General features: G+C 51.6%; 3 protein-coding genes across 3 annotated transcripts; 1 reads left to right on the top strand and 2 right to left on the bottom strand.

The window, feature by feature from the left end:
* Window positions 1–75: 75 nt before the first annotated feature.
* On the bottom strand, window positions 76–8906 carry LOC120948584 (pre-mRNA-processing-splicing factor 8). The gene is made up of 8 exons (XM_040365101.2): window positions 8757–8906; window positions 8241–8510; window positions 7400–8162; window positions 7196–7321; window positions 6008–6869; window positions 5097–5921; window positions 4833–5025; window positions 76–4552 (listed from the first exon to the last, which is right to left on the bottom strand). Exons 2-8 carry the CDS (start codon window positions 8497–8499, stop codon window positions 414–416), a joined length of 7167 nt encoding a protein of 2388 aa, XP_040221035.2. The 5' UTR covers window positions 8500–8510; window positions 8757–8906; the 3' UTR covers window positions 76–413.
* A 533-nt stretch (window positions 8907–9439) lies between these two features.
* On the top strand, window positions 9440–16686 carry LOC120948586 (myosin-2 heavy chain). Its single transcript, XM_049605930.1, has 6 exons — window positions 9440–9914; window positions 10597–10672; window positions 10735–14735; window positions 14804–14875; window positions 14958–15080; window positions 15144–16686. Exons 1-6 carry the CDS (start codon window positions 9831–9833, stop codon window positions 15168–15170), a joined length of 4383 nt encoding a protein of 1460 aa, XP_049461887.1. The 5' UTR covers window positions 9440–9830; the 3' UTR covers window positions 15171–16686.
* A 946-nt stretch (window positions 16687–17632) lies between these two features.
* On the bottom strand, window positions 17633–22646 carry LOC120948587 (nuclear receptor corepressor 2). The gene is made up of 2 exons (XM_040365104.2): window positions 21260–22646; window positions 17633–19707 (listed from the first exon to the last, which is right to left on the bottom strand). Exons 1-2 carry the CDS (start codon window positions 21490–21492, stop codon window positions 17907–17909), a joined length of 2034 nt encoding a protein of 677 aa, XP_040221038.2. The 5' UTR covers window positions 21493–22646; the 3' UTR covers window positions 17633–17906.
* Window positions 22647–22666: the final 20 nt, after the last annotated feature.

Below are 22666 nucleotides of genomic sequence, written 5' to 3'. Positions count from 1 at the left end.
AGCAGATTTTTATAATTTGAGAGTTGAATCTAACCATAGCTTCAGAAAATAGAAAGCAGTAAAGCAACGCATCCATTTATTGTTGTACTTGGGCATTTATTACAGTCTGTATGTTTTAACCAATTGATTTCAGTTACAATTGAATTTAGTTATCGATCATGATTTAGTTTTCTCTAATACAAATGATTTATATTTTTGCAAAACTCCCTTGCAAACACAAACAAATCTTCCTACTCCCTACTGTATGACTGTACTGATTTAAACACAAGCCCGTTTTTAAATGCGTATTTGTAAAGAGCGTAAGTAAAACATATTATTTATTGACGTACTTTAATCATATTTGCCTTATCGTATCAATGTCATACACACACGCACACACACAATCTAAACCCGACGTTCTAGTCCCCATCGCCCTAGCCAAACATGTCCTCCCGGTCGGCCCCGTTACCATCGCCGCCCTCCTCCAGGCTCGAAAACAGCAAAAAGTGCGACGGGCGGTGGATCTCGTGGTAGAACTCCTTCGGGTTGGCCAGCTGCAGCTCGTACTTCATGTTCGGATCGTGCCGCACGCCCATAAAGTTGTAGTTCCAGCTGCCCTGCGCCGGCACCATAAAGAAGCCGAGGAACTTGTTCGACAGCAGCATCTGCACGCGCTCGTAGTGCGACGGCAGGTAGCCCTTCGGATTGTTGCCCTTGTCCGTGTTCTTGTGGCCCCACTCGTAGCCGGACGGTGTCAGCTTGTACGCCGTGAGCGAACAGGAGCCGGGCGTGAACGAGCACGTAATGATGATCGTCTTCTCCCCGTCCCAGGTCGGGTTCTCCGACATGATGCGCGCGTGCGTCGTAATGTCCTGGGGCGACAGCTGCGGCAGCTCGTTCGGCTGCGTGTGTATCCAGCCCAGCGGCTCCATGTCCTTCAGATACTGGTGGGCCGGCAGCGAGCTGGGCAGATTGATCTGCTGATGCGTGCCCCACTGCGGCGGCATCACAATGCACCGGATCTCCTTCACCTGCGGATTGTCCGGCGGGCTGACGCCGTACAGGTAGCCGGCAATCTGGGCCCGCAGATCCGAGATGGTGACGAACTTCTTGAGCACATTCTTCGGCAGAATGTAGGTGTAGCCCGTCTCCTTGATGTCGTCCGAGCTGACGTAGATGTGGTTCGTGCGCAGGTGCAGGTTGGTGGCCGAGATCGCTCGCACTCGCCACTCCGTCTTCGAGCTGAAGGTGGTCGTCTCGTAGTTGCTCGTCGTGGAGGTAATGATCTCGTCGCCGTGCTTGTTCGTCGTGCGCGTCGTCGTTGCCGTTAGCTGGGACTGCTCCTTCGTCTGCTTCTCGATTTCGGCAATCTGCTGACGCTGGGCGGACGGGGCCGAGATCTCCATGCCGAGAATGATGTCACGAATTTCCGACTGCGTGAGTGATGCCACGTTGACGTTGTTCTTCTTGCCGTAATCGGCGAGAATAAGGTCCTTCAGCTGAACCTCCACCTTGATCCACTCCTCGTCGGTCAGCGTCGGCCAGATGTGATGCGCCTCGGTGATGGTGGTTTTGTCCGGCTTCAGGATCACCTTCGTGCGCTCCGTGTTGACGTGCAGTGCGCGAAGGATCAAAATCAAACGCGAGAACGCCGTGTAGGAGGAAATCGTCTTCAGCCAATCGTCGTACAGGTTGAACAGTACCATCTGCGGCTCGGTCGCCTTCAGGATCAGGTCGCCGAACTTCTCCACCTTCAGGCACGCCTGGAACGGTAGCTGCAGCTCCGAGCCCTTGATCACAATGTTCGGGAAGTCGAGCAGATGCACCTCGAGCGGATCCAACATGCCCTTGCGCGTCACGATGATCTGCTTCGGCTGCTCCTCGACCGGCAGCGAACGGATGAGGGCCGCCACTTCTTCGGCCGTCTTCCACTTGGCCAGCTGACCGAGACGCTTCTGCCCAGCCCACACCGACGTGTGGATAATCTTCAGGAACAGCTGTCCCGTGCGCGGATTGAAGATGAAGATCGCGCCGTTGATCGGTTTCGTCGTCAAGTTGCCCTCGAACGTCTTGTGAATTGTCACTCGGTACACGTTCGTGTCGTCCACGAACCAAATGATCTGGTTCGAGAACAGCTCGCCGTAGTTTTGCGAGCTCAGGTAAGGTTCGGTCGGTTCCGAGCTGTACAGCTGCAGCGCCTTTCGGATGCGCTCGCGCAACACGTACAGCGCCGGGTTGGCCTTCATGATCTTGGCCATCGCCTGCTGGATCAGTGGCTTGCAGCCCGGGAACCAGTTACCGTACGCGCTGTGCAGATTGTAGGCCAGATCGATCGCAATCAACACACCGGTTGGTGACGGATAGATCGACATGTTATCGGTCGTGTAGTCGAGGAACTTGGCTCGCGCATACCGCTCAATATCGTGCGAATCGTAATCGCCCCAGCGCAGCTGCACGTCAATCCAGAACTTTTGCGTTGTCGTGTTGTCCATCGTGTCCTTCGTATCGGCGAGCAGGGACGGGCGCGACACGTTCCACTTGTACGCCGGGAAGAGCAGAATGTCCGCGCACGACGAGTTCATCTTGTACGACTTGCGCGGATGGATCGTTTCCTTCTGCACCGTTTCAATCTCCAGCGCGTCCAGCTCCTGGTCGAACACCTGGCACAGATCCATCACGATCGACTCGTGAATCTTCTGCCACAAGTGAGCGCGGAAGATCTGGATCAGCGAAATCTTCAGCGTCGGGATTTTGCCGTGCATGAAAATGCCGGTCAGATCGAGCTGCACCTGGAAACCGACGTACACGTTGGCACGATTGATCGTCGGCGACCACCAGAGCGTGAAGCGACGGTTCGGAATCTGGTTCAAACCGGACCGCTGGGCGTTGGTGAGCTTCTTGTACTTCATTGACTCTTCGAAGCCGGACGCCTTCTCCCAGAATAAACCTTCCCAGGTGGGGAAGTACGTGCCCTTGAACAGCGTGTGCTCCAGGATGCCCTCCACACCGCCCAGCGCCTGTATCATGTCCGTGCGGTAGTTGTTCAAATTCCACAGCTTGCCGTCGTGGCGCTGGTGCGTCCACCAGAACGGATTCTGCTTCAGCACCTGGTACTGCTTGAACTCCGTCCGGATGCGCCAGCCCTTGTCGTACGCCAGCGTGTGGCGATCCTTCTGGAACAGCGTGTTGATACGCGGAATACCCCGATCCCAGCTGTCCTCCAGATCTTCCAGCGTGAGGCGACGGTTCTGTGCGTTCGCCTCCTGGCGCTTCAGCGCGTACTCGGCCCACACACGCTGCGAATCGATAAACTCACTTTCCCACGGCTGAATGTAGCGGTACAGATTCGGAATCAGCTGATCCTCGTCGTGCGACATACCGGACCGGAAGTGCGTAATGCCCACATCGGTTTGCTTCGACCAGCGCAGATCCGACTGCGGGATAAGCACATGGCCCATACTCAACATGCCCAAACCACCCAGTTCCTTGGGCGTGTAGAACACGACGGGCGGGAAACGGGAGGGCATTTTCGAGTTCAATCCAATCTTGATACGCGTCTGGATTTTGTTCTCGCACTTCACCAGCAAATCCAGCAACTCCTGCGTGTTGACTACCGCCTCGCGGAAGTACGTCATCAAACCGATCAGCGCCGTGTTCCACTTGTTGACAATCTTCGTGAACGTCGTCGATCCCGATGCCATCAAAATCTGGCGCACGCGATTGTGGAACCGACTGAGCGACTCGTCATCCACACGCAGGAAGCACTGGGCCGTACGTTCCTTCGTCACCTCGTTCTGCAAATTCCACACCCCATCGCGGTGCGTAAACTCGTCGTTCTGCGTACGGCACTTGGGCAGAATGCGACACTCAAACCCGGACATGTTGAACAGCAAGTTCGGATTGTCCTTCGAGTACACCGACACGAACGTATTATCCCACTGCACCGTCGTGACCGAGCGCGGCAAACGGTTCTTAATATCCCAGAACACGGCACGCCCCAGATTGACGTCGTGCTTCATCAGCCGCATGCGAGCATCCCGCGGCCAGCACTTCTTGTTGTTGTAGCCCACAATGTTCTCGTTGTTCGGATCCGGATGCTCGGTGAGGTAGCGCTGGATCAGATCGCGCGCCTCCTCCGCCGTGAAGCGGAAGAAAATGTGAATCCGATCGACGTACCGGCAGTACAGCCGGATCGGGTGGCACGACTCCGTCGCCACGTCCTGGAACGTTAGGAAATCGTTCGGCATCTGCGGTGGACCGGCCATTTCGCTGGCCCGCTGCAAACCGAGCACGAGCAGATCCAGCACCAGCCCGTAGTACTGCGCTACAAACGAAGCGAACTGCAGGCCGCGTATGATACCGTAACTGTTCGTGTGGTTCATGTCCTTGTAGTTGATCACGACGTTGTTCTTGGCGGTCATGTAGTCGGCAATGTTGTGATCCACGATCAGGCGCAGCAATCGATTCAGCAGCGTCAGATCGATCTTTTCGTACAGCTTCTCGAAGCGCGATTCGAGCAGCACGTTGCATTCGCCCTCCGAAACGTCCCACACATCCTGCAGATTGTTGATACCTGGCGACGTGGAAGTAAAGGGAACATCAAGTTAATCGATTGTAATAGAAAAAGTTACTAAGTAATTGAAATACGATAAAGATTAGCACTTTTTTTCTTCCCAAGGTTGATCGATGTCAGTCGGAAACACCGCCAGCGTGAGGTTTGCAACAAGGGGATGAACTTAAACTATTAAATCTCATTGTCACAAAACACACACCGGCAATGTCCAATGCTCCACAGCCTGTTTTATCCTTTGTTTGTGGTATTTTTCTATTTTCGAAAAAGGTTCTCAACCCACCTTGACACCATTTGTAGACGAGCAGTGGCGGTGGTTCCGTATCGCTCGGCTTAATCCATGGCGGGAACAGTCGTCGCTTATCGGCCTCGTACCACAGATACTGGTCGAGGTACGCATCGGTAATCTTTTCCAGTGGCTCTACATCATACACCGGAATCAGATGGCTGTACAAGTCCATAAATTCAATTCCGGTCTGTAAAGAAATGCATTCGACGGATGGATTACTACAACAGCTCTTCAACAACCGTCCAATCCGACAATTACCTCTTTAAATGCACGTTGCGTCAGCAGATGACGCTTAATTCTAGACAACGCCTCGTGCGGATTATCGTACGCCTGTTCAATCAGCCCGAGCTCTTCGCGCTGGCTCTGATTCAACCGTGACTTCACACTGTACGCCTCCTTCAACCGTTCCAGTGCCAAAATGAGCAGCTTCGTATCGTGCTTGTACGACAGCGGCGGGAACGGAATCGGAGCGAATCGGCGCGATTCCAACCAATGCACCGTGGTCGTGTAGATGGCCACCGCCTCCTCGGGCGAAATGTACGGCCCGTCCTTCAGATAGTTGTGCTGCCGCTCCTGTTCCGCCTTCAGGTAGAGACGCGTCAGGCGGCCCAAATTCTTCTTGCACACCGTCTTGTCCACCGTCGCACCGCGCCGTATACGCTCGCGGTTGTAGTGAGCCGTGTTCGTCCACCAGTCGGCCTTCATCTTCACGTACCGCAGGATCATGTTCTCGATCGGTATCGGCAAACCGGGCACCTTCCAGGGAATGTTCGCCTTCCAGCAGCGCCACGCCTCGGACAGATGCTGCAGGATCGTGCGGGCTTTGTTTTGCTTGATGCCTTCCGGCATCATGTCGACGATGTCATGCATTACCGAGGCACGCAGCTCCAGATCGAAGTGGGACTCGACGCGCTGCTTTGTGACGGTCTTGGCGACACCCTTCGAGTGGCGACCCTCGAACTGACGCGAAAGCAAGTTACCCAGCCAGCGCTCCAGCAGCGGCGTAATGCCACGCATGAAGAACAGCCAAACGCGCCACCCCGGTGCCCAGAAACCGCATCCCGGACCCTTTCCGACGGGACCCTGCAACGAGAGGAGAGAGAAAAGCAAAGCAACAATCAGTTCACATTGCACAAAGAGTATACATTTTCCCAAATATTCTCCCTTACCGTATTGAAGCGGTAGTAGATGAGATGCTTCAGATCCTTGCACATTCGAATCTGTCGCATCAGCTTGTACTTGTACCGGTACATGCCCGTCAGCTGACCAACGTGGGCGAAAATGTACTGCAGCCCATCGGCCAGCTGGAAAGCATCGACGTTGTTCAGCCGGTACTGGACGTGCGAGTCAATGATCAGCTTGGTGAGGCGCAAAATTTCACGACACAAATGGAACGCATTGCCGAACCGAGACTTCTTGCGCTCCTTGGTGGTGAGCGTTTTCACCGGCTTCAGATTGAAGTTGTAATCTAAATGCAGATAGTTCAGGTTCTTGCGGTGAATCAGCAAGTTCAACATGTTGTAGCCCTGGCGGCACACCTGCAAACCCGCCTCGACCCAATCCAGCGTCGTAGTTTGAAAGAACTTGGTCGCCTTGAAGGAACGGAACAGGTAGCGCTTCTTTTGCGGTTTCGGTTTCCGGTGCTTCAGCGCGTTCAGTACGTAGTACTTCAGCAGCTTCTGGTAGCTGACGCGAACCTTCACCGGATGGCCCGGGGGGCAGTGCTCTTTGTACCACGTTTTCACCAGCGGAATGTCGATTGCTCGCCGGCATCGACCCGACCGCATGTTGAATGGGCGCGGTGCCCACAGCAGCGAAATGCCGTTGGCCGTGTTGTCGGTGTAGAGCGGCGTGTCCTGCAGGAACGGTTGCACCTCTTCCGGTAGGATGAACTCTTCATCGTCGTCCGGCAGGATTTCGATCGATTTCACCGCATGCCGATGGGCGATCGGATTGATCAGTGGATCGAAGTAGAAGGCGGGCAGATCGGGATCTTCCGTCTTGATGAACACCACGTTCGGGGTGTGATACCTTTATGGAACGAGCAGAGAAGAGCTACATTAGCCGAATGGTAATAATGCGCTTATTGATATGAAATGGGCAACCATTAAAATATGTTCATGGGCATTAGCGATCGCTTTAACAGCTTCGATCGAGCGATCAACATTGGCACCATAATACGAACGGGATAAAGAAAACGCTTTATAGTAGTAAGACAAATTCTAACGACTTATTGCTCTACCACCGAACATTGATTGGCGCGTTCGTAAGAATCTTTCGTACGAACGTAACAGTAGATGGATGTTGAAAATCGGGTCATAGCTTAAAAAAGAATATAAAAACACCACAAAACTTACCATGAAAGATGCACAAAGTGGGGCATATTGTTGTACAGATAGGGGAATGCAATACGATACTCTGTACGAATCGGCTGGCGAATGATGATTTTGTTGATATCGTTGAACTCATTCCAATCCTCATCGCTAGCGGGGAGATGAATGTAGAAACAAACAAAAATCAACTAAATGCCTTTACGACAATCCTTTCCATGTCCAACTTACCCCACATTATGATCCTTTATAAGCGGCTCAAACTTTGGCCCACCGGGGATCGCCATGTTGAGCGCTTTAGCCGTGAAGAAGCTTTTCGGATCGAACAGGTAGAAGAAATTATCATCCACCAGATCGGTCAGCAGCTGATTGCCCAACCGGTACAGTGTGGCCATCTGTGGCAGCGTAAGGTTCCACTTCCGGTACGTCGACCCATTCACATGCGGTGTCCCAATCAGCGGCCGATGCTCGTAAAACCAATCGTACACACTGCCGTCTTCCTCCCCGTCCAGATCGATCTGAATCGCTTCCAGCGGCTCCACGTCCAGCACGTTGTCAGCGTAATCAAGTGGCGGCTCCTCGTCGTCAAACGGTGGGAAGCGCATTCGCTTGAAGTGCCGTCGATCGCGCTTTTCGCGACGCATCATGATCCACATCGTGCCCCACTGGGCAATGTACAGCGGTTCGATCACCCACGGAATCTCGTTCACGAACGTGATCGCACCGGTAATGTGGTACAGCACGGGAACGTCGCGAATCTGCTCCCACGGCATGGGCATGTTCTCCAGCAGCTTCATTACGGCGTGCGGCATGTACTTCAGCGCACCGAGATAGACACGCTTGTCGTGTCGGTACTTGCGACTCGTCATGTCCCCGTGGTCGCGTATAATCTTGCGGATGTGCTCCGGCGGCATGTCCTCCTTTTGCGCATCCACAAACCCAAACTTGCGCTTTTCCGCGAACCGTTTTGTCTGCAGCTGTTGCCATTTTTGAGCTGCAAATGTAGAAGAGAGAGAGAGAGACGACGCTATCAAAAACATGCTCTTAGCGTTCGTTCATTTCGCAAATGAACCTTTCTCTTGCAGCTTTTCCTCCGTCAGCACCACATCCGGCTTCGGTGGCCCGGGCGGTATGTGACCCATCGGCGGCATCTGCATCTGGTTCGCGGCCATCTGCTGGGCGTGCATGTGAGCCTGGGCATGCTGCTGATGTTGCTGCTGCGCCTGAGCCTGTGCCTGGGCTTGGGCCTGCTGCACCGCAAACACTTGCTGCTGAGCGGCCATCATTTGGGCCCACTGGTTAGGTGGTATCATGTATGGCGGGATCGCCATTTTGACCGGACCTATTGGCACACACACGGATGAGGGGAGGGAAAAAAACAATCAGCAAACAACAACAACGCAGTATGTACATACAACAATTGGTCTGCGAAAACTGCTTTCACGAGACAAACCCCGTTTGGTGAGGTTGTGAAATTGGCCGCCATGATACGCTAGCGCTCCTCCGCACGCCCGGCGCAAACAAGCCACATTTTCACTCCATTTTTACGCCACTTTTCGAGCAGCTTGCGGGCAGAATTCATACTTACGTTGCTTCTTACTGCTAGAACTATGTTTATTCGGTTTTATTTGCCAGTTTTAAGAGGTAATTAAGGTAAAAAATTAAGATAAAATTCCACACTACGCAGTCCGTGAGCTTTCCCTTGTCCAAGGTTGACACTTCTGCAAAATTCCCTTTGGGTTACAGAGGTGGATCGACGGCTTCGAATTCAACGATCTCCTTGCCAGCGCGGTCGAAATAAGACGGCGCTCTGGCAAAAATCGAACAAGACAAACAAACACGACCTTGTTTGAAAATAGCTCTGTTATCTGTTCCAAGTGTTTGTTTCCATTTAAATTAATAGTCGCTAGCTATAATTAATATAAACCAAATATATGCAATTCAGTTTTCTAGATTTGACAGCTCAAAACAGTGCAATTTGTTTAAATAATTGACAATGCAGTAAAAATTGCACTTTTGCTAAAAAAAAAAATAATCCGCTTTATCCCCTGCACTCTCGCTCGCAATTCCGTAGATGCACCTTGAGCATTTGTGAGTTTCCTCGGTTCGAATGACATTTCATTGCTATGGCTGGATTGACAACCGAGTTATACGAGTTCGATCGTGCGGTACCGAGCAAACCTCGCGTCGTGTATTTGCGACCCAATAGCTACAAATCAGACAGCACCCTTAATCACTGTCAAACTGTTGTCTGTTGTCAAATGCAAACGTCAGAAGAAGGGTGGAAGAAGAAAGTGAAAAAAATTTCTTACACGTAGTTTTCTAATCTTCCATCCCAAGTCCGTACCGTATCGAACGGATCGTGAGCACCGAAATACGATCCGTTTTTTGTGTTGTTGTGTTTGTCCCGTCTCGCAGGCAGTGTGTCCCCGATTTCCGAACGGCGCTGCGCCAGAAAACGGGGTCAAGTGCTCACGGGGTTGGCGTGCGAGGCGAAAAGTAGTGTGCAGTGCAATGTAATCGGTGCATCGCCCAGTGCACATCTCCCGTAGTAGGGCGACGAACAAATCACAGGTCACGGCAGAACGAGTTCCACGGGGATCGCCGTGAGAAGTGTGAATAGCTTTGCTCAAAGGCGCCACAGCACTAACTCGGGCCCAAAATGTTCAAAAAGTTAAAGGACAAAATCGCGGAAGAAGTGAAACAGTCGCCGCAACGGTTCGAGCAGATATCGAAAGGATTGCAGGTACGGAGGGGTGCGTTCGGTGGGTGGTGGTATGAGGAGCGCGGCAGCAGCTTTCGCAATCCAGTAAATTTTCGTAATCGAGTGGCATTCCAAGTGAAAGATCACCATCCTCGTCATCGCCATTTGCTTCTCTCTTTCTATGCTGTGTTTGGGACATCCCCAAACCCCTCCCAGTGCGCTAGTTACTGTGTAGGTGCGTTTTTTCAATTTGCCACCCTTTAGGTCATATTTTATGCAGAAGGAAACAATTTGTAATGAGCATTGTCGCTCATCATTCACTTCACCCCTTCACCGACTTTGTTTATCTTCTCTCGCCCAATAAGCACGTCGTAAGGGGGGAAAGGGTGAAAGCCCCGTACATTTACAAACGCCTGCTGTGTCTCACGGTGGTAGTGTTTACATTGTTTACATTGGGGCCATCGGTCTGCTTAATGTTCCTAGCAGGCGCTGGCGGGGGTGTGAAGTGTCGTCTTCGCTCTTTTTACATCACTCCCTAGCGGAGGGCAGGGTCACTGCACTGATGAGGGAGATGATTAGCATATTTTGCACTTATGTCAAAGATTGACGTGGAAGAATGCTGCTGTATGTTGTAACTCGCCCACTCGGAACTGAATCAATGTGCAAAGCACATACTTTTGCTGCGCTCTTTTAATTATACTTTACCGTTTGCTTTACTTTGCAGGCCGCCGTAAGCTCGGCATCCTCTACTACCTCCGAAGTTTCTGGCAGTGAAAACTTTTTCAGCATCACGGAAGATGGTATGAAAGTATTCGCTATAATTCGTTTACAGGCAAAATAATCCTCCTACTCCGTTTTGTAGATACACCTCAAAACTCTCCCCAACGAGGAACGGCCGCCACCAGCACGAGCACTCCCGTACAGCCTAACAGCAGCAACGTGGCGAACGCATCATCAGCCAGCAGCTCGATACTGTCGAGCACTAGCCTTAACAATGGCATCTCCCCGTCAACGCCGCTTACCAGCCCAGGTTCGGCTGGATCCGCCAGCCAGCAGCAGCAGCCCCGCACCCGCCGGCTATCGAACTCGTCCATGGCAAGCGATGTGTCGTTCCGTCTTCCAGTGTACGACTCGCCCGCCATCTATCATCTCGAAACGGACGTGGACATCTCCGCGAGCGAGACGGAATCCGTGTCCGGCAGCGCCAACGCCAACCAGCTGGACCTGGTAAGCAAGGACAAGCTGTTCCAGGCGTACAAGAAGGCACTCGATCGGTACCAGAAGTATCGCGAACGGTACACGGAACTGGCCCGCCGCTACCGCGAGCTCGAAAAGGATAACAACAAGGCGCGGTCGGTGCTGGTCGAAACGCAGGACAAAGCGCTGCGCCGGATGAGTGAGCTGCGCGAGCAGTGCGTGCTGGAGCAGCAGGCGAAAGCGCATCTCGATTCCGCCCTGCGGATGGAGATAGACGAGCTGCAGTGTGTGGTGAAGACGCTCCGCTCGAAGCTGGAGATGGTGGGCGAGAACGGGAATGTAAGCGGCGGTGAGAAGGATCTCATCTCGCTGGCCGGGGAGGACGGCGCGAACGGTAACACGGATGGGCACGTGCCGGTGCGTGATACCGGCCCGCTGGAGGACCGCATCAAGGCGCTCGAGTCGAAGCTGAACGACGAGCTGCGCCAGAAGGCCGTGCTGAGCCTGGAGGTGAGCGAGCTGAAGAAGCGGGAAGAGGAGCACACGATCACGATCGCGGAGAACAAGATGGCCATCCACTCGGAGCTGGAAGCGAAGGAGGCGGAAGTGCGCAAGCTGAAGGAGCAGCTGGCCAGCCTGGAGAAGAACATGAAGCAAACGCTGCTCGAGAAGGACGGGCTGGGCAAGGAGCTGTCCGAGGTGCGCAAGGTGGCGGGGAAGGTGCGGGAGCTCGAGAGTACGCTCGGCACGTGCAACGAGCAGAAGAACAAGCTCGAGTCGAAGTTTATCGATTTCGAGCGCACGATCATGGAGCTGGAGAAAGACAAACAGCAGCTGAAGGCAACGAACCTCACGCTCGACTACGAGAAGAGCGAGCTGCAGAAGAAGGGCAGCGAGATGGACGCAAGGTTGGTGGGCATGGAGAAGGAAAAGGCGGATCTGCAGGTGCAGGTGCAGGAGCTGCAGAAGACGGCCCAATCGCTCGATCGGAAGGCGGAGATCGAAACGCTACAGCAGGAGCTGGACGAGGCGAAGAAAAGTGTGGAAGAATCCGCCCAAAAGGTGGCGGCAGTTGAGCAGCAGCTAAACGAGAAGGAACAACAACTGTCCGAAGCTCGCACGACTCGGGAAAGCCTTGAAAAGCAGGTGAAACAAACGGAGGCACGGTTGGCTGAGAGGGAAAAGGAAATCGAACGGCTGCAGAACCAACAGACCGAGCAGCACAGCAAGGATCGGGAGGAAAGTGTGAAAAAGCTTCAGCGGGCGGAAGAAGAGCTTGCGGCGTTCCGCAAATCGCAGTCGCTCGATCAGGAGAAGCTGCTCGAGCTAACCAAAGCGCTGGATGCGGCCAACGAACTGCACGATCGCGATCGTAAGAGCAGTGAGGCCAGCCTGAAGGAGCTGCTAGAACGCAACAACCAGCTCACCGAACAGCTGGAACAATTGCAGGAAAAGCTGGACAAAACGAGCGGCAAGCAGAAAAAGATTCAGGAGGAAAAGAATGGTCTTCGAGCGGCAAACGACGATCTCGCGAAGGAGCTGAAACAGGTGCGCCAGGAGATGAAGCAACTGACCGCGCAAAAGCAAACACTCACGGAGGAAGTGCGCAACTTGAAGATAATCAATGAAAACTCCGAATCGGAAGCGCTGCGCTCGTTGCAGGAGTCGATGCGCGCCTCGATGGCGGCGGCCGAAACGAAGCTGCTCGAAACGACGCGCGATTTGAACCACGTGCTCGAGCTAAAGTCGGACGAAAACCGACGGCTCGGCGAAGAGCGCGACGAGCTGGTGGAGAAGCTCGAAGGTGCACACAAGGAGAAGGCGGACCTGGAAACGGAAGGTACCAGCTTGCGGGCAAAGATCGAAACGGTGCGCGGCGAGAAGCGTGATCTGGAGAAAACGCTCGAGCGTGAAATACGCGAAAAGACGGAGCTGAAGGCGCAGGTGGAAAACATCCTGCAAGAGATCGGCCGGCTGGAGGAGCAGCTGAAGGACATCAAGGAGGCACATTCCAAGTTGCAGGAGGAGAAACAGACGCTCGAGGAGAAGATCGAGCGACTGCAGCGGGAGCACTGTGAGGCCCGGGTGAAGCTGGAGAAGGACACGGTCGGCAAGCTGGCGGCGAAGGTGAAGGATCACGAGACCAAGCTGCAGCAGGTGGAGTGCGAAAACTCCCAGCTTGCGGAGAAGAACTGTCTGCTCGAGGAAAGCAGTCGCCGGACGGCGGAGGAGCTGAAAAGGCTGACGGCGGCGCTGCGCGCAGCGGAACAGGGCGCCCGCGAGGGCCAGGAAAAGTGTGGCAAGCTGGAGGAGCAGCTCAGCCAGTGTACCGGCGACCATGCGCGGCTCTTCAACGAGAAGGAACTTCTCGACCATCAGCACCGCTCGCTACAGGACGCAATGGAGGCGCGCGAAAAGGAGAAGCTGTGCGTGCTCGACACGAACAAGTGTCTCGAGGAGGAGCTCGCGAAGGTGCGCAGCGAGAACGACTACCTCAAGGGGAAGCACCACGAGCTGAAGGCACTGCTCGAGAGCGACAAACGCCGACTGATGGACCAGAACGACGCGCTGCAGCGGCAGATGGAGGAGCTGGCGAAGGAGAAGCAATCGCTCGGCCGGAACGCGACCGATCTGGAGAAGCGGCTCGCCAGCTACGAGGAGGTGAAGATCGAGAACGAGTATCTGAACACGTTCAACAAGCAGCTGCAGGGTGAGCTGCAGGAAGCGAAGGGCCGTGTGGCCGCGAAGGAGACGGAACTGACGACGGTGCGCACCAAGCAGTCGCAAACCGAATCGATGCTGGAAGAGCGCGACAAGGAAATCACCAAGCTGATCAATGAGTTTGTGGCGAAGGAGAAGAAACAGGAAGCGGATCACAAGCAACGGTTGGAGGAGCTGGAGCAACGGCTTCGGGCGGAGCTGGATGGTGTCGCGGAGCATGTGCGGAGTGAGTGTGATGAAACGCTTGCCAAGGAAAAGCAAACGCTACGGGACGAGCAAACGGTTTTAGAGGGACGGCTAGAAGAGATGAGGAAGGAAAAGCAAACGCTACGGGAAGAGCAAACGGCTTTAGAGGGACGGCTTGAAGAGATGTCCAAGGAAAAGCAAACGCTAGAACAGAAGCTGGAAGAGCTTAGCCGCAAAGAGGACGCCGAAAAGGAGCTACGACTAGAGAACGCAAACTTTGCCCGCGATCTGGACGAGCTAAAGAACGAGCTAAACGCAGCGATCGTAGAAAAGCTAAGCCAGGTGAAGGAGCACGAACAGGCGCAGCAGGAGCTAAGGGCGCAAAAGGATCGGCTCGAAACGGACAACGAGCAGTTGCGCACGCGGCTGGCTGCATTTACCGCCGAAACGGAGCAAAACGTGCGGCGGTTCGAGGCGGAAATCGAACAACTTAAGACCGCCTCGTCGTCGGCAGCGAGCGCTCCGCACGATGGTACGGACGGGGCGACCGCTGAGCTGCAACAGTCGTACGAGGAGCTGCGCAACAAGAAGGAGGAGCTGGAGAACAAGCTGAAAAAGATCATGCACGAGGTGCAGGACGTGTCGAACCGGAACCTGTTCCTGGAGCAAAAGTGTGAGAACTATCTCATCCTGGAGCAGTCGAACGAGCGGTTAAAGCTGGCAAACGACAAACTGTCCCGGCAGTTGGACGAAACATTGGTAAGGGAAAAGAGCCCGGTTTTACGTGCTTACAAAAGCTATTAACTGAGCGTTTGCTTTCACCGCAGGTTTCCATGCATCACAATGAAGGAATTGCCGCCAACACGGAGTTCGAGTACTTACGCAACATTCTATTCCAGGTAATAGGCATGGCTCCATGGCAAACCCAATCCCAATTGGAACAGGAATTTTAAAACGGCTTCTTTCCTTCCTTTTTGACAGTATCTCAGTGGCAGCGTTACCGGCAACAACAGCACCCTTGTGAAGGTGATAGCGGCCGTCCTAAAGTTTTCCCCCCAGCAGACGCAGGTGGTAATCGAAAAGGAAGCTCACCGAAGATCATTGGTAAGTAATCGAAGAGCGCAAAACAGGTTGGTTATTTATGGTTTGTCTCCTCTTTCCCTTCAGATGGGACAGATAAACAATCTACTATAGCAGGAAAAGACGATGGCAGCAATGCAGCAAACGCAGCAGTATCGCAAGGGAGGATATGGTTTTCAGTTTTTCTAATGTGCTGCGATACACGGCTTCAACTTCGTCCTGGTTGTTCTTCTTTTGTTTGTTTTTTTTTATCAGATAGACAGACAGAGTTTAGACGTGTATAGAGACGAGCGGGGGAAGCGAGATTGTATTTATATATACATGTTATATTATTATTATTATTATTATTATTATTATTATTATTATTATAATTATTAACAACTATTCATACCGTTGGGGAAGTATAAATAACTGATCCCTTTCTGAGCGTGCTGAACCGTTGTTGAAGGGTTTTAGTGAAGGCATTTTCGTTTTAATTTTTCATCCTTGTTTCTGTTGTTTGCAGGGTTTTCCAGGAGTTCTCATAGCTGTGGGACACTTGATTGACTCCTTCTTAAGTGAAATGAACCTAATGTAATGGGAATTGGGCTCTATAGCACCCTCGTTGTGCAAATCTAATAAGAATTTCCAATAAGATCCTGTCCAATAAGGATGCCGAGGAGTCCAATTTCCAACATGTGAAGTTCACTTCTCGTAAGAAAGAGTCAAGGAAGTGAGAACTATGAGAATCTCATGAAGATCCTGTATGTTAGTTTTGGGGTGTTTTACTTTACCTAACCTTCCCAAACGCCCAACTACTACTACTTGCACTGTTTTATCAGTCTACTGAGGAGATTATCAAACAAAAACAAAATTATATCAACAACAACAAAAACCGAATGTTCCATAGCGAGCAAGGACAAGGGCAGCATATGTATGTGTCTGGCCGAAGGGATTGCAGTTCAAGGCGCAAGCAAATGTGTTCATTCGTCGTACCGTTGTAAACGATCGATCACTTAAAAAAAAAACAGGAGAATTCTCGCATCAGCCAATTTACTATTACTCTGATACTTGATCTTGGAGAACTTGTAGCCTTTAATGACCAAGTACCATATTCAAAGCACGTTCTTTTGCCTAGCCTGGCGTGTGTATAGATCTTTACCATCATCAAACCAAGCATAATTATGAAACTAGTTAATTCTTTCCCCATGCGTCCGATTCGATAAGCTTTGCAGGACGAGTGAAGGAAAGTAGGGTTTTAGGAAAAAAGCTAACGATGTAGCAAATGGGAAATGGGACAGATTAGGATTAGCGGATGCGATTACTATTGATTCGAACTTCAAAAGTTTAGCTACCGTGCATTTTAGATTTCTACAATACCTCACTAACTAACGTTCTTTCCATTCTTTCGTTGTGCTTCGTTGTCCGTCCCCCGCGTACTGTTTGGCAGTTGCAGAAGCATTTTTTTTTGGTTGCAATTTTTGGTTACAGAAAACTTGTTCAATAGGTTGTGTTTTGTTTAGTTTTATTTTAGATAGATTTTCCTTTGGTTTTGTCACTGCAATAATAGATTAATACTTTAGTGGAATGGACGGAGAGTAAACAATGAGATATACGAAGAAAATGATAAATGACAACTCTAGACACCGCAGCAAGTGTTGTTGAATGAGTAGATTACAACCAAAAGAACTCCAACGTTTAAGAAAGAAAGGCTTTTGTTTGCCACCATCGTTTGCTTTCCAACTTCCTCTAACGAAAAGGATCGACCGTGTTTTAACGACAGCGGATACAGCTTTAGGCCTTAGGCAAAAGCTCACCACTAATGGTTGACGAGTTAGTGTTGCGCTGTTGCGCTACAGCATCCCTCTACAGAGGAAGCAAAACACGACAAGCTTTGTTTTCCTGCAGCCGGAAGCAATATCCTTGTGATTGCGACAATTAGAGGACTATTGACCGTACACCTCTTAAACCCAACGAGGACAAAAGGATTCGGTTTGTCAGCTTTCCTTTGCTTTGCTCGGGTAAACGCCAAAAAGGGTAACGCTGTTCTGCTGTAGCGCGCATCATCCCCCCTTAGTTGGATGGTTTTTAGTGTCATTATCGCATCGGGAAGCATAAACTACTTCGACTACTCAATGCCACACACACTCACCTACACCCAGTATTCTTTAGCTGTAAATCGATACGAATATGAGCTTCTCAGACGCCCCGATCGGTTGTTGACTACCGTTGTAAATTAGTATGGTAAGAAACATATATAGGAACAATTATTCAGTAACAAGTAAAACATAAACTCACATCTAGATACATACATTCAAAAAAGGGATAGAAGCAAGACAAAAACATTGCAAACGGTTTCTCTACAGAGTCGTTCTCCATCGATAACGCCCCGCTAAATGGCTGCTTAACCAATAGCCGAATAGGAAGAATGCTTTAGAGTAAACGTTAAAGCGGGTTCGTTTTAACACGACTAAAACGCCAAGAGCAGGAGAAAGGCTGAAATGAATTGTAGCTAAAACATTAGACAAATGTGAAAGGAGCGCGAGCGCGCGCCGTGATATATGCCAGCAACACAAAACACATGCAAGGAATAGTCATTCTGTTATCAAAAGACACTTTTGTATTTCGTTTTTCCATTTTTTTGTCTAGTTGTTGATGCTTTCTTCTCTTCATCCGGCATTCCGAAAGACGGCACACTTTTAAACGCAACCATGCACCTCAACGTTCTACAATTACACACGTTTCTTAATCCTATTTCATCACTAAATGCTCGGTTTGCTGCTTTCTGCGCTTAACATGTCTAAGGTACCATTATTATACAATCCGTGGTTTGCTGCTAGGGGAATACTAGTTAAGGCACCCTCGCCGCGTTCATTCACTGGCCAAAAACGATAGGAACGATTTGGTGTGCGGGTTCACCTTCTGGGGCGATTCGTCCTCCAGCGGAATCAGCACGTCCCAGGAGAGATTTTCCACATTTTCCTCCCGCAAGTAGGAAGGTTTCACCTTGTGTTTCGGCTTCGATACGTCTGCCGCACCGGTTGAGTCGTCCGTCTTTTTCGTGCCGGGTTCGTCGCTGGGGGTAAGATCGTGTCTTGTCGCCGGTTCTGTTGTCGCACATTCGACCGTCTTGCTAGGCTGCTCTGGTTGTGATGGTGGTGGTGGAACGTAGCTCCAACTTTCTGTAGGATCGACTGGCGTCGGATCGGACCAATCGTAACGCTTTGGCGATTCGGGAAGCACAATCGGTTGCGGTTCCTCGACCCTTGTTTCGTGTTGTGAACGTGTTTCATTAACGCCCACTGGGGAAATGGCTTCAACAACTCGCACCGTCGCTTCTTTGCCAGTGGCCGCAGCACCACGAGCACGATCCTGTCGCCCACGGGAAGCTTCCGACACGTTCCTCATCCCGTACTGCTCGCGGCCGTGGGTAGGACTTTTCGGCGGCTGGTGTGGCTTCTGTTTGCCTATCGATGGTCCCAGCACGGCCCGGGGCGATACGGCCGATGGTGGTTTGTCCTGCGTCCGTTTCGGCGACGGTGTCGCACAGGTGATCGTGATCTTGGGCAGTGCTGCCAGCTTTTCCATACGCGGCGATAGCCCCTTTTTCGTTGGAGAGCGTGGGCCGGCGGCATTTGGCACTGGAGCAGGTTGCGTTGTTGCGGCGGGGTAATGCTTCTTGGTCGGCGTTGTCGGAGTGTCACGCGTCACAATGGTGGCCACAATGTTGCCGTCCTCGTGCACCCGAATCGAACGTCCGGTGGATGCTTTCGGGGATGTTTTCTGCGCTGCCGGAGCTGCCTTCGTCGTTTGCGTGGTACGCCGTTTGTTTTCCTTATCGTTTGTGGTGAGGTTCTGGTTGGCGGCTTTTCCACCGCCCGTGGAACGGCCCGACGGTGCGTTGGATTTGCTTCCCTTTGGCTTCTGCTGCACCGCTGTGTCCTTTTGGGAATCTTTTTTCGCCTGCTTTTCCACACTCTTTTCACCATTGATCGCCGATTGATTGTGCGCACTGGGCGGGTCGGTAGTACCATTTGATGCGCCTCCATTCACTGGGGCTTGCTCGGCCTCCTTGCTCGGCTCGGTAAGATACTTCCCGTACAGCTTGTCGAGCAATTCGTTCCCCAAGCTCCCACTGTACAGATCGAGCGACATCAGCAGGAAGGCTTTCGCCGGCGCACACAGGTTCGGTATCACAATCAACGCTTTCCGCATCGTGTACAGCAGATCGTTCGCCTCCTTCTGGTGCACCTCCTTCCAAACCGTCCCGTTCAGTGTGATTTGCTGCAGCAGCACCTTGGCAAACTTTGGATCCAACCGATGCGCGGACGCCGGCTGCTGGCAGATCCGGTTAATCTCCTGCTCCAGCTCGGACGTCAGCAGCAGCAGCAACGATTGGCCGAGAATCTTAATACGACAACCATGGCCCACCATCTTGCGATTGTAGTACTCGCCGAGCAGTATGATCGAGTTGTGGAACCGTTCCCCGCCCTCCTGCTTCAGCCGCTCGATCGCGAGAAAGTTGTGCTGCAGCGTGGTGATCATGGCGTTGCGCACGTTCGTGCCACCGATCGGAACGTCGCCCAGCTGCCGGGAAGCGAACACGAGCGCAAACTGTATCGCGAACCCACTGTCGGCCAGCGCCGCCTCGTTGAGATGCAGGAAAAGATCACTGTTAAATGGAGAGAGAGAGAGAGAGAGAGAGAGAGAGAGAGAGAAGGTGTTAATTGATGGTGAAAGTACACAAGCACATGTTAGACCGCTCCTACCACCAGGCGTCTCCATAATGTTAGATGGAAGTGTTTCGAAAAACGGTCACATTTAGCCCGCTAACCTTTCGGGAAGCCTTATCAAATGAGCGTTTTTCTGTGCTGCACTGTGTGGTTTAGCGCGTTAAGGTGAAAAACTTTTGGAACGATACGCAACACGTGCGGCACCGTTCAGGGCCACGTGTTTACAGCGCGTGTGGCGTTTACGCAAATGATTCATGCAGAGCTCTGCGTCAGTGAGATGTAAATAACAATTGAATACGCTTCGCAAAGGGAGAGGGAGTTGCGTTTATGTAAATGTGACACACAGCCGTGTGCAGCTTTTCAGCTTCAAAAACTGTGCTGCTCTGCTTTTGCTTGCGGCGAGGTTAAACAATTTCAGTTTACTAAGAATTATAACTCCAACAGTTAATTCTGAAGCAAAGGATAATGTAAAACAAACGGTAATATGCTGTGGTCGTTTTTACGTTTGCTTTCAAAATATTGACCAATCTATCGTCTCGCCACGTGCTCAAAAAAGCCCCAAAAAAAGCAACAACTTCAACCACAACAACGCGCTTACACGGCTTTATCGCCGTATTAAAATAGATGCGCTATTTTACGTTTGTTGGTATTGTAATTTACCAACCCACTTGTGCGCTTGGCGGGTGGTATGTGTACGTTATCAGCACTACACACCAGCTCTCTCTCTCTCTTTCTATATCAGTCACACAAACCAAGAAAAGTAGAAAAAAATATCTTTTTTCGATTCAAATCAACAACAACCCATTTCTGTGTGTATGTGTGTGTGCGCCGTGAGAACACTTCCACCCTTAGATCAACAAACAACGCTTGCGTGTCTGTGAGCATCGTGAGAGCATAATCAAACGGAGGGAAAAGCCGGTAAACACGCCACATTGTAAGTATGTGTGTGTGTGTGTTTGTGTGTTGGTGCGTTGTAAAGAGAAGCATATACACAGCACAAATGTGTAACGCTGTGCGTTTGGTGCCCCGTATCAATCGCATTAACCTTTGTGAAGGACAGGTGATCTCTCTTCCGAGACAGACTTCATCTCTTCATCTTTGTTTCGATGTTGGCTTCGACGGAAAGAGGGCGCAAAGGGGAAACCCCAAAATGGCCAACTTAATTGGCAATTTTCAAAAATTGATTGGAAACTATTTCCTCAACGGAGCAGCCGACTGGCGGTACAACAAAAAAGTTCTCCAAAAGGTGCCGTTTCTTCCTGCCACAAAGGCCTCCGAAGGAAAGAGAGAGCCTTTTAAAAGGGAAGGGAGAATATCTGACGTTCGCCAGCAAACTGGTTTCTGGACGGGGAGCCCGGTTTGGAGCCCGGTGCAACAACTGCAACACCACATCACATTCACCACTCGAGAGCTGCATTAGAGCATCGATCGAAAATATGGCTACGGCCAGCAGAGCAGCTCGCCATTCTTCCACCCATGTACGAAACTTACTTCAGCTGCTGCTCGGTGGTAATGCGTCGCCGGAACAGTTCACCGAACTTTCGCAGATGGTACGTTAGCTCGATCGTTTCCGCGTACACATCGATCTTGCCAATTTCCTGCCGCAGTTCGTCGAACATCATCATGGCTACTGCCTGTTGTTGTTGTTGTTGCTGTTGATCGCCGCCAGTTTGATGATGGTTGTCGTCCACCCGCCGTTCATTGTTGGTTCCCTTTTGCTCCATGCTCCGCCGAGAGTGGATGACAGAGAGTGCGACGAACACTTTTCTATACGCGCAGCTGCTGCTGCTGCTGCTGCCACCACCGGAAGTACCGGCAACACGTGCGAAAAATACGCGAACAAACGCTACACACAACAGCAGTATGGGAGATACGCACGCACAAAAACGATTGCTTGATCACGCACACACACACACACTTGGAGGTATTTTAAATACGATTTTATGCTGCACTAAGCACACAACCTTTGTGCTCACGTACGGTGTTTGTGTATCAAATCACTTTGGAACCGCTTTGTTTGTAGCAGCAGCACGGGGAAAACACCTTTCCGATCAGGTTGTTCTACGCGTAGCTATTATGGTGGTTTCTATACACACACACCAATACACACTTTAGTCTTACCGTCACCCGCGATGGAGGAACAGCAACTAACGCGACTAATCAGTTTAAACTCTCCAGCACAACAACTTCTGGCCGAATGCGCGTTTGTCTCCCTTTACCCGCGCGAGCCTAAATCCCGTGTGTGCGTATGGCCGCGCGCGCGCTCTCACTCTCTCTCTCGCACTCTCTTCTATACCGAGGCTTTGCTACCTGGCCGCCTGCCTGCCTGCCTGCCTGCCTGCCGTGGCCGTTGTATGTTTTCTCACCTCTGCTGATGCTGAACTTCTCGAAGGTAAGTAAGTCCCTTTGCGCCTTGCATTACCACCACAATAGGAACGTCGAGAGCCTGAGAGCGTCGAACACCTGCGAGAACCTAAAACGACAAAGAAGGGAGCGAAAGGTAAACCGAACTAGCTGTGGTCCCCGGAACGCTGGCCGCTCAAAACCCAGCCACTTACAATGGTATAGGAGCGTTTTGTGTCGTTGTATTTGTGGGGGCACAACATCGTCATCATCGTCATCATCATCATCCCCCCATAAAGGGCTTAAGTCGTTGTGGAGCATATAGCCGGCGGGAGTACAATATGCCAACGCAATTTGAACCGAGACAGCTAGCGGATGAGTGTGTGTGTTTGTGTGACGGGGTTAGTTCGGAGTGCGCTGCTTTGCGGGGGGTTGCTTTTGCGTATAACTTTGCGCATTAAAACATAACGAAAACGTGATCCACTACCATCAGCCGCTACAACCGACTCAATAGGAGAGCCAGAGAGCGACAGAGAGAGTCAAACGAAAAGAGTG

Source organism: Anopheles coluzzii, chromosome 2, assembly GCF_943734685.1.
Source record: "Anopheles coluzzii chromosome 2, AcolN3, whole genome shotgun sequence".
Lineage (NCBI taxonomy): Eukaryota > Metazoa > Arthropoda > Insecta > Diptera > Culicidae > Anopheles > Anopheles coluzzii.
The sequence above is the reverse complement of the archived record's forward strand: the minus strand, read 5'-3'. Positions and strand labels throughout refer to the sequence as shown.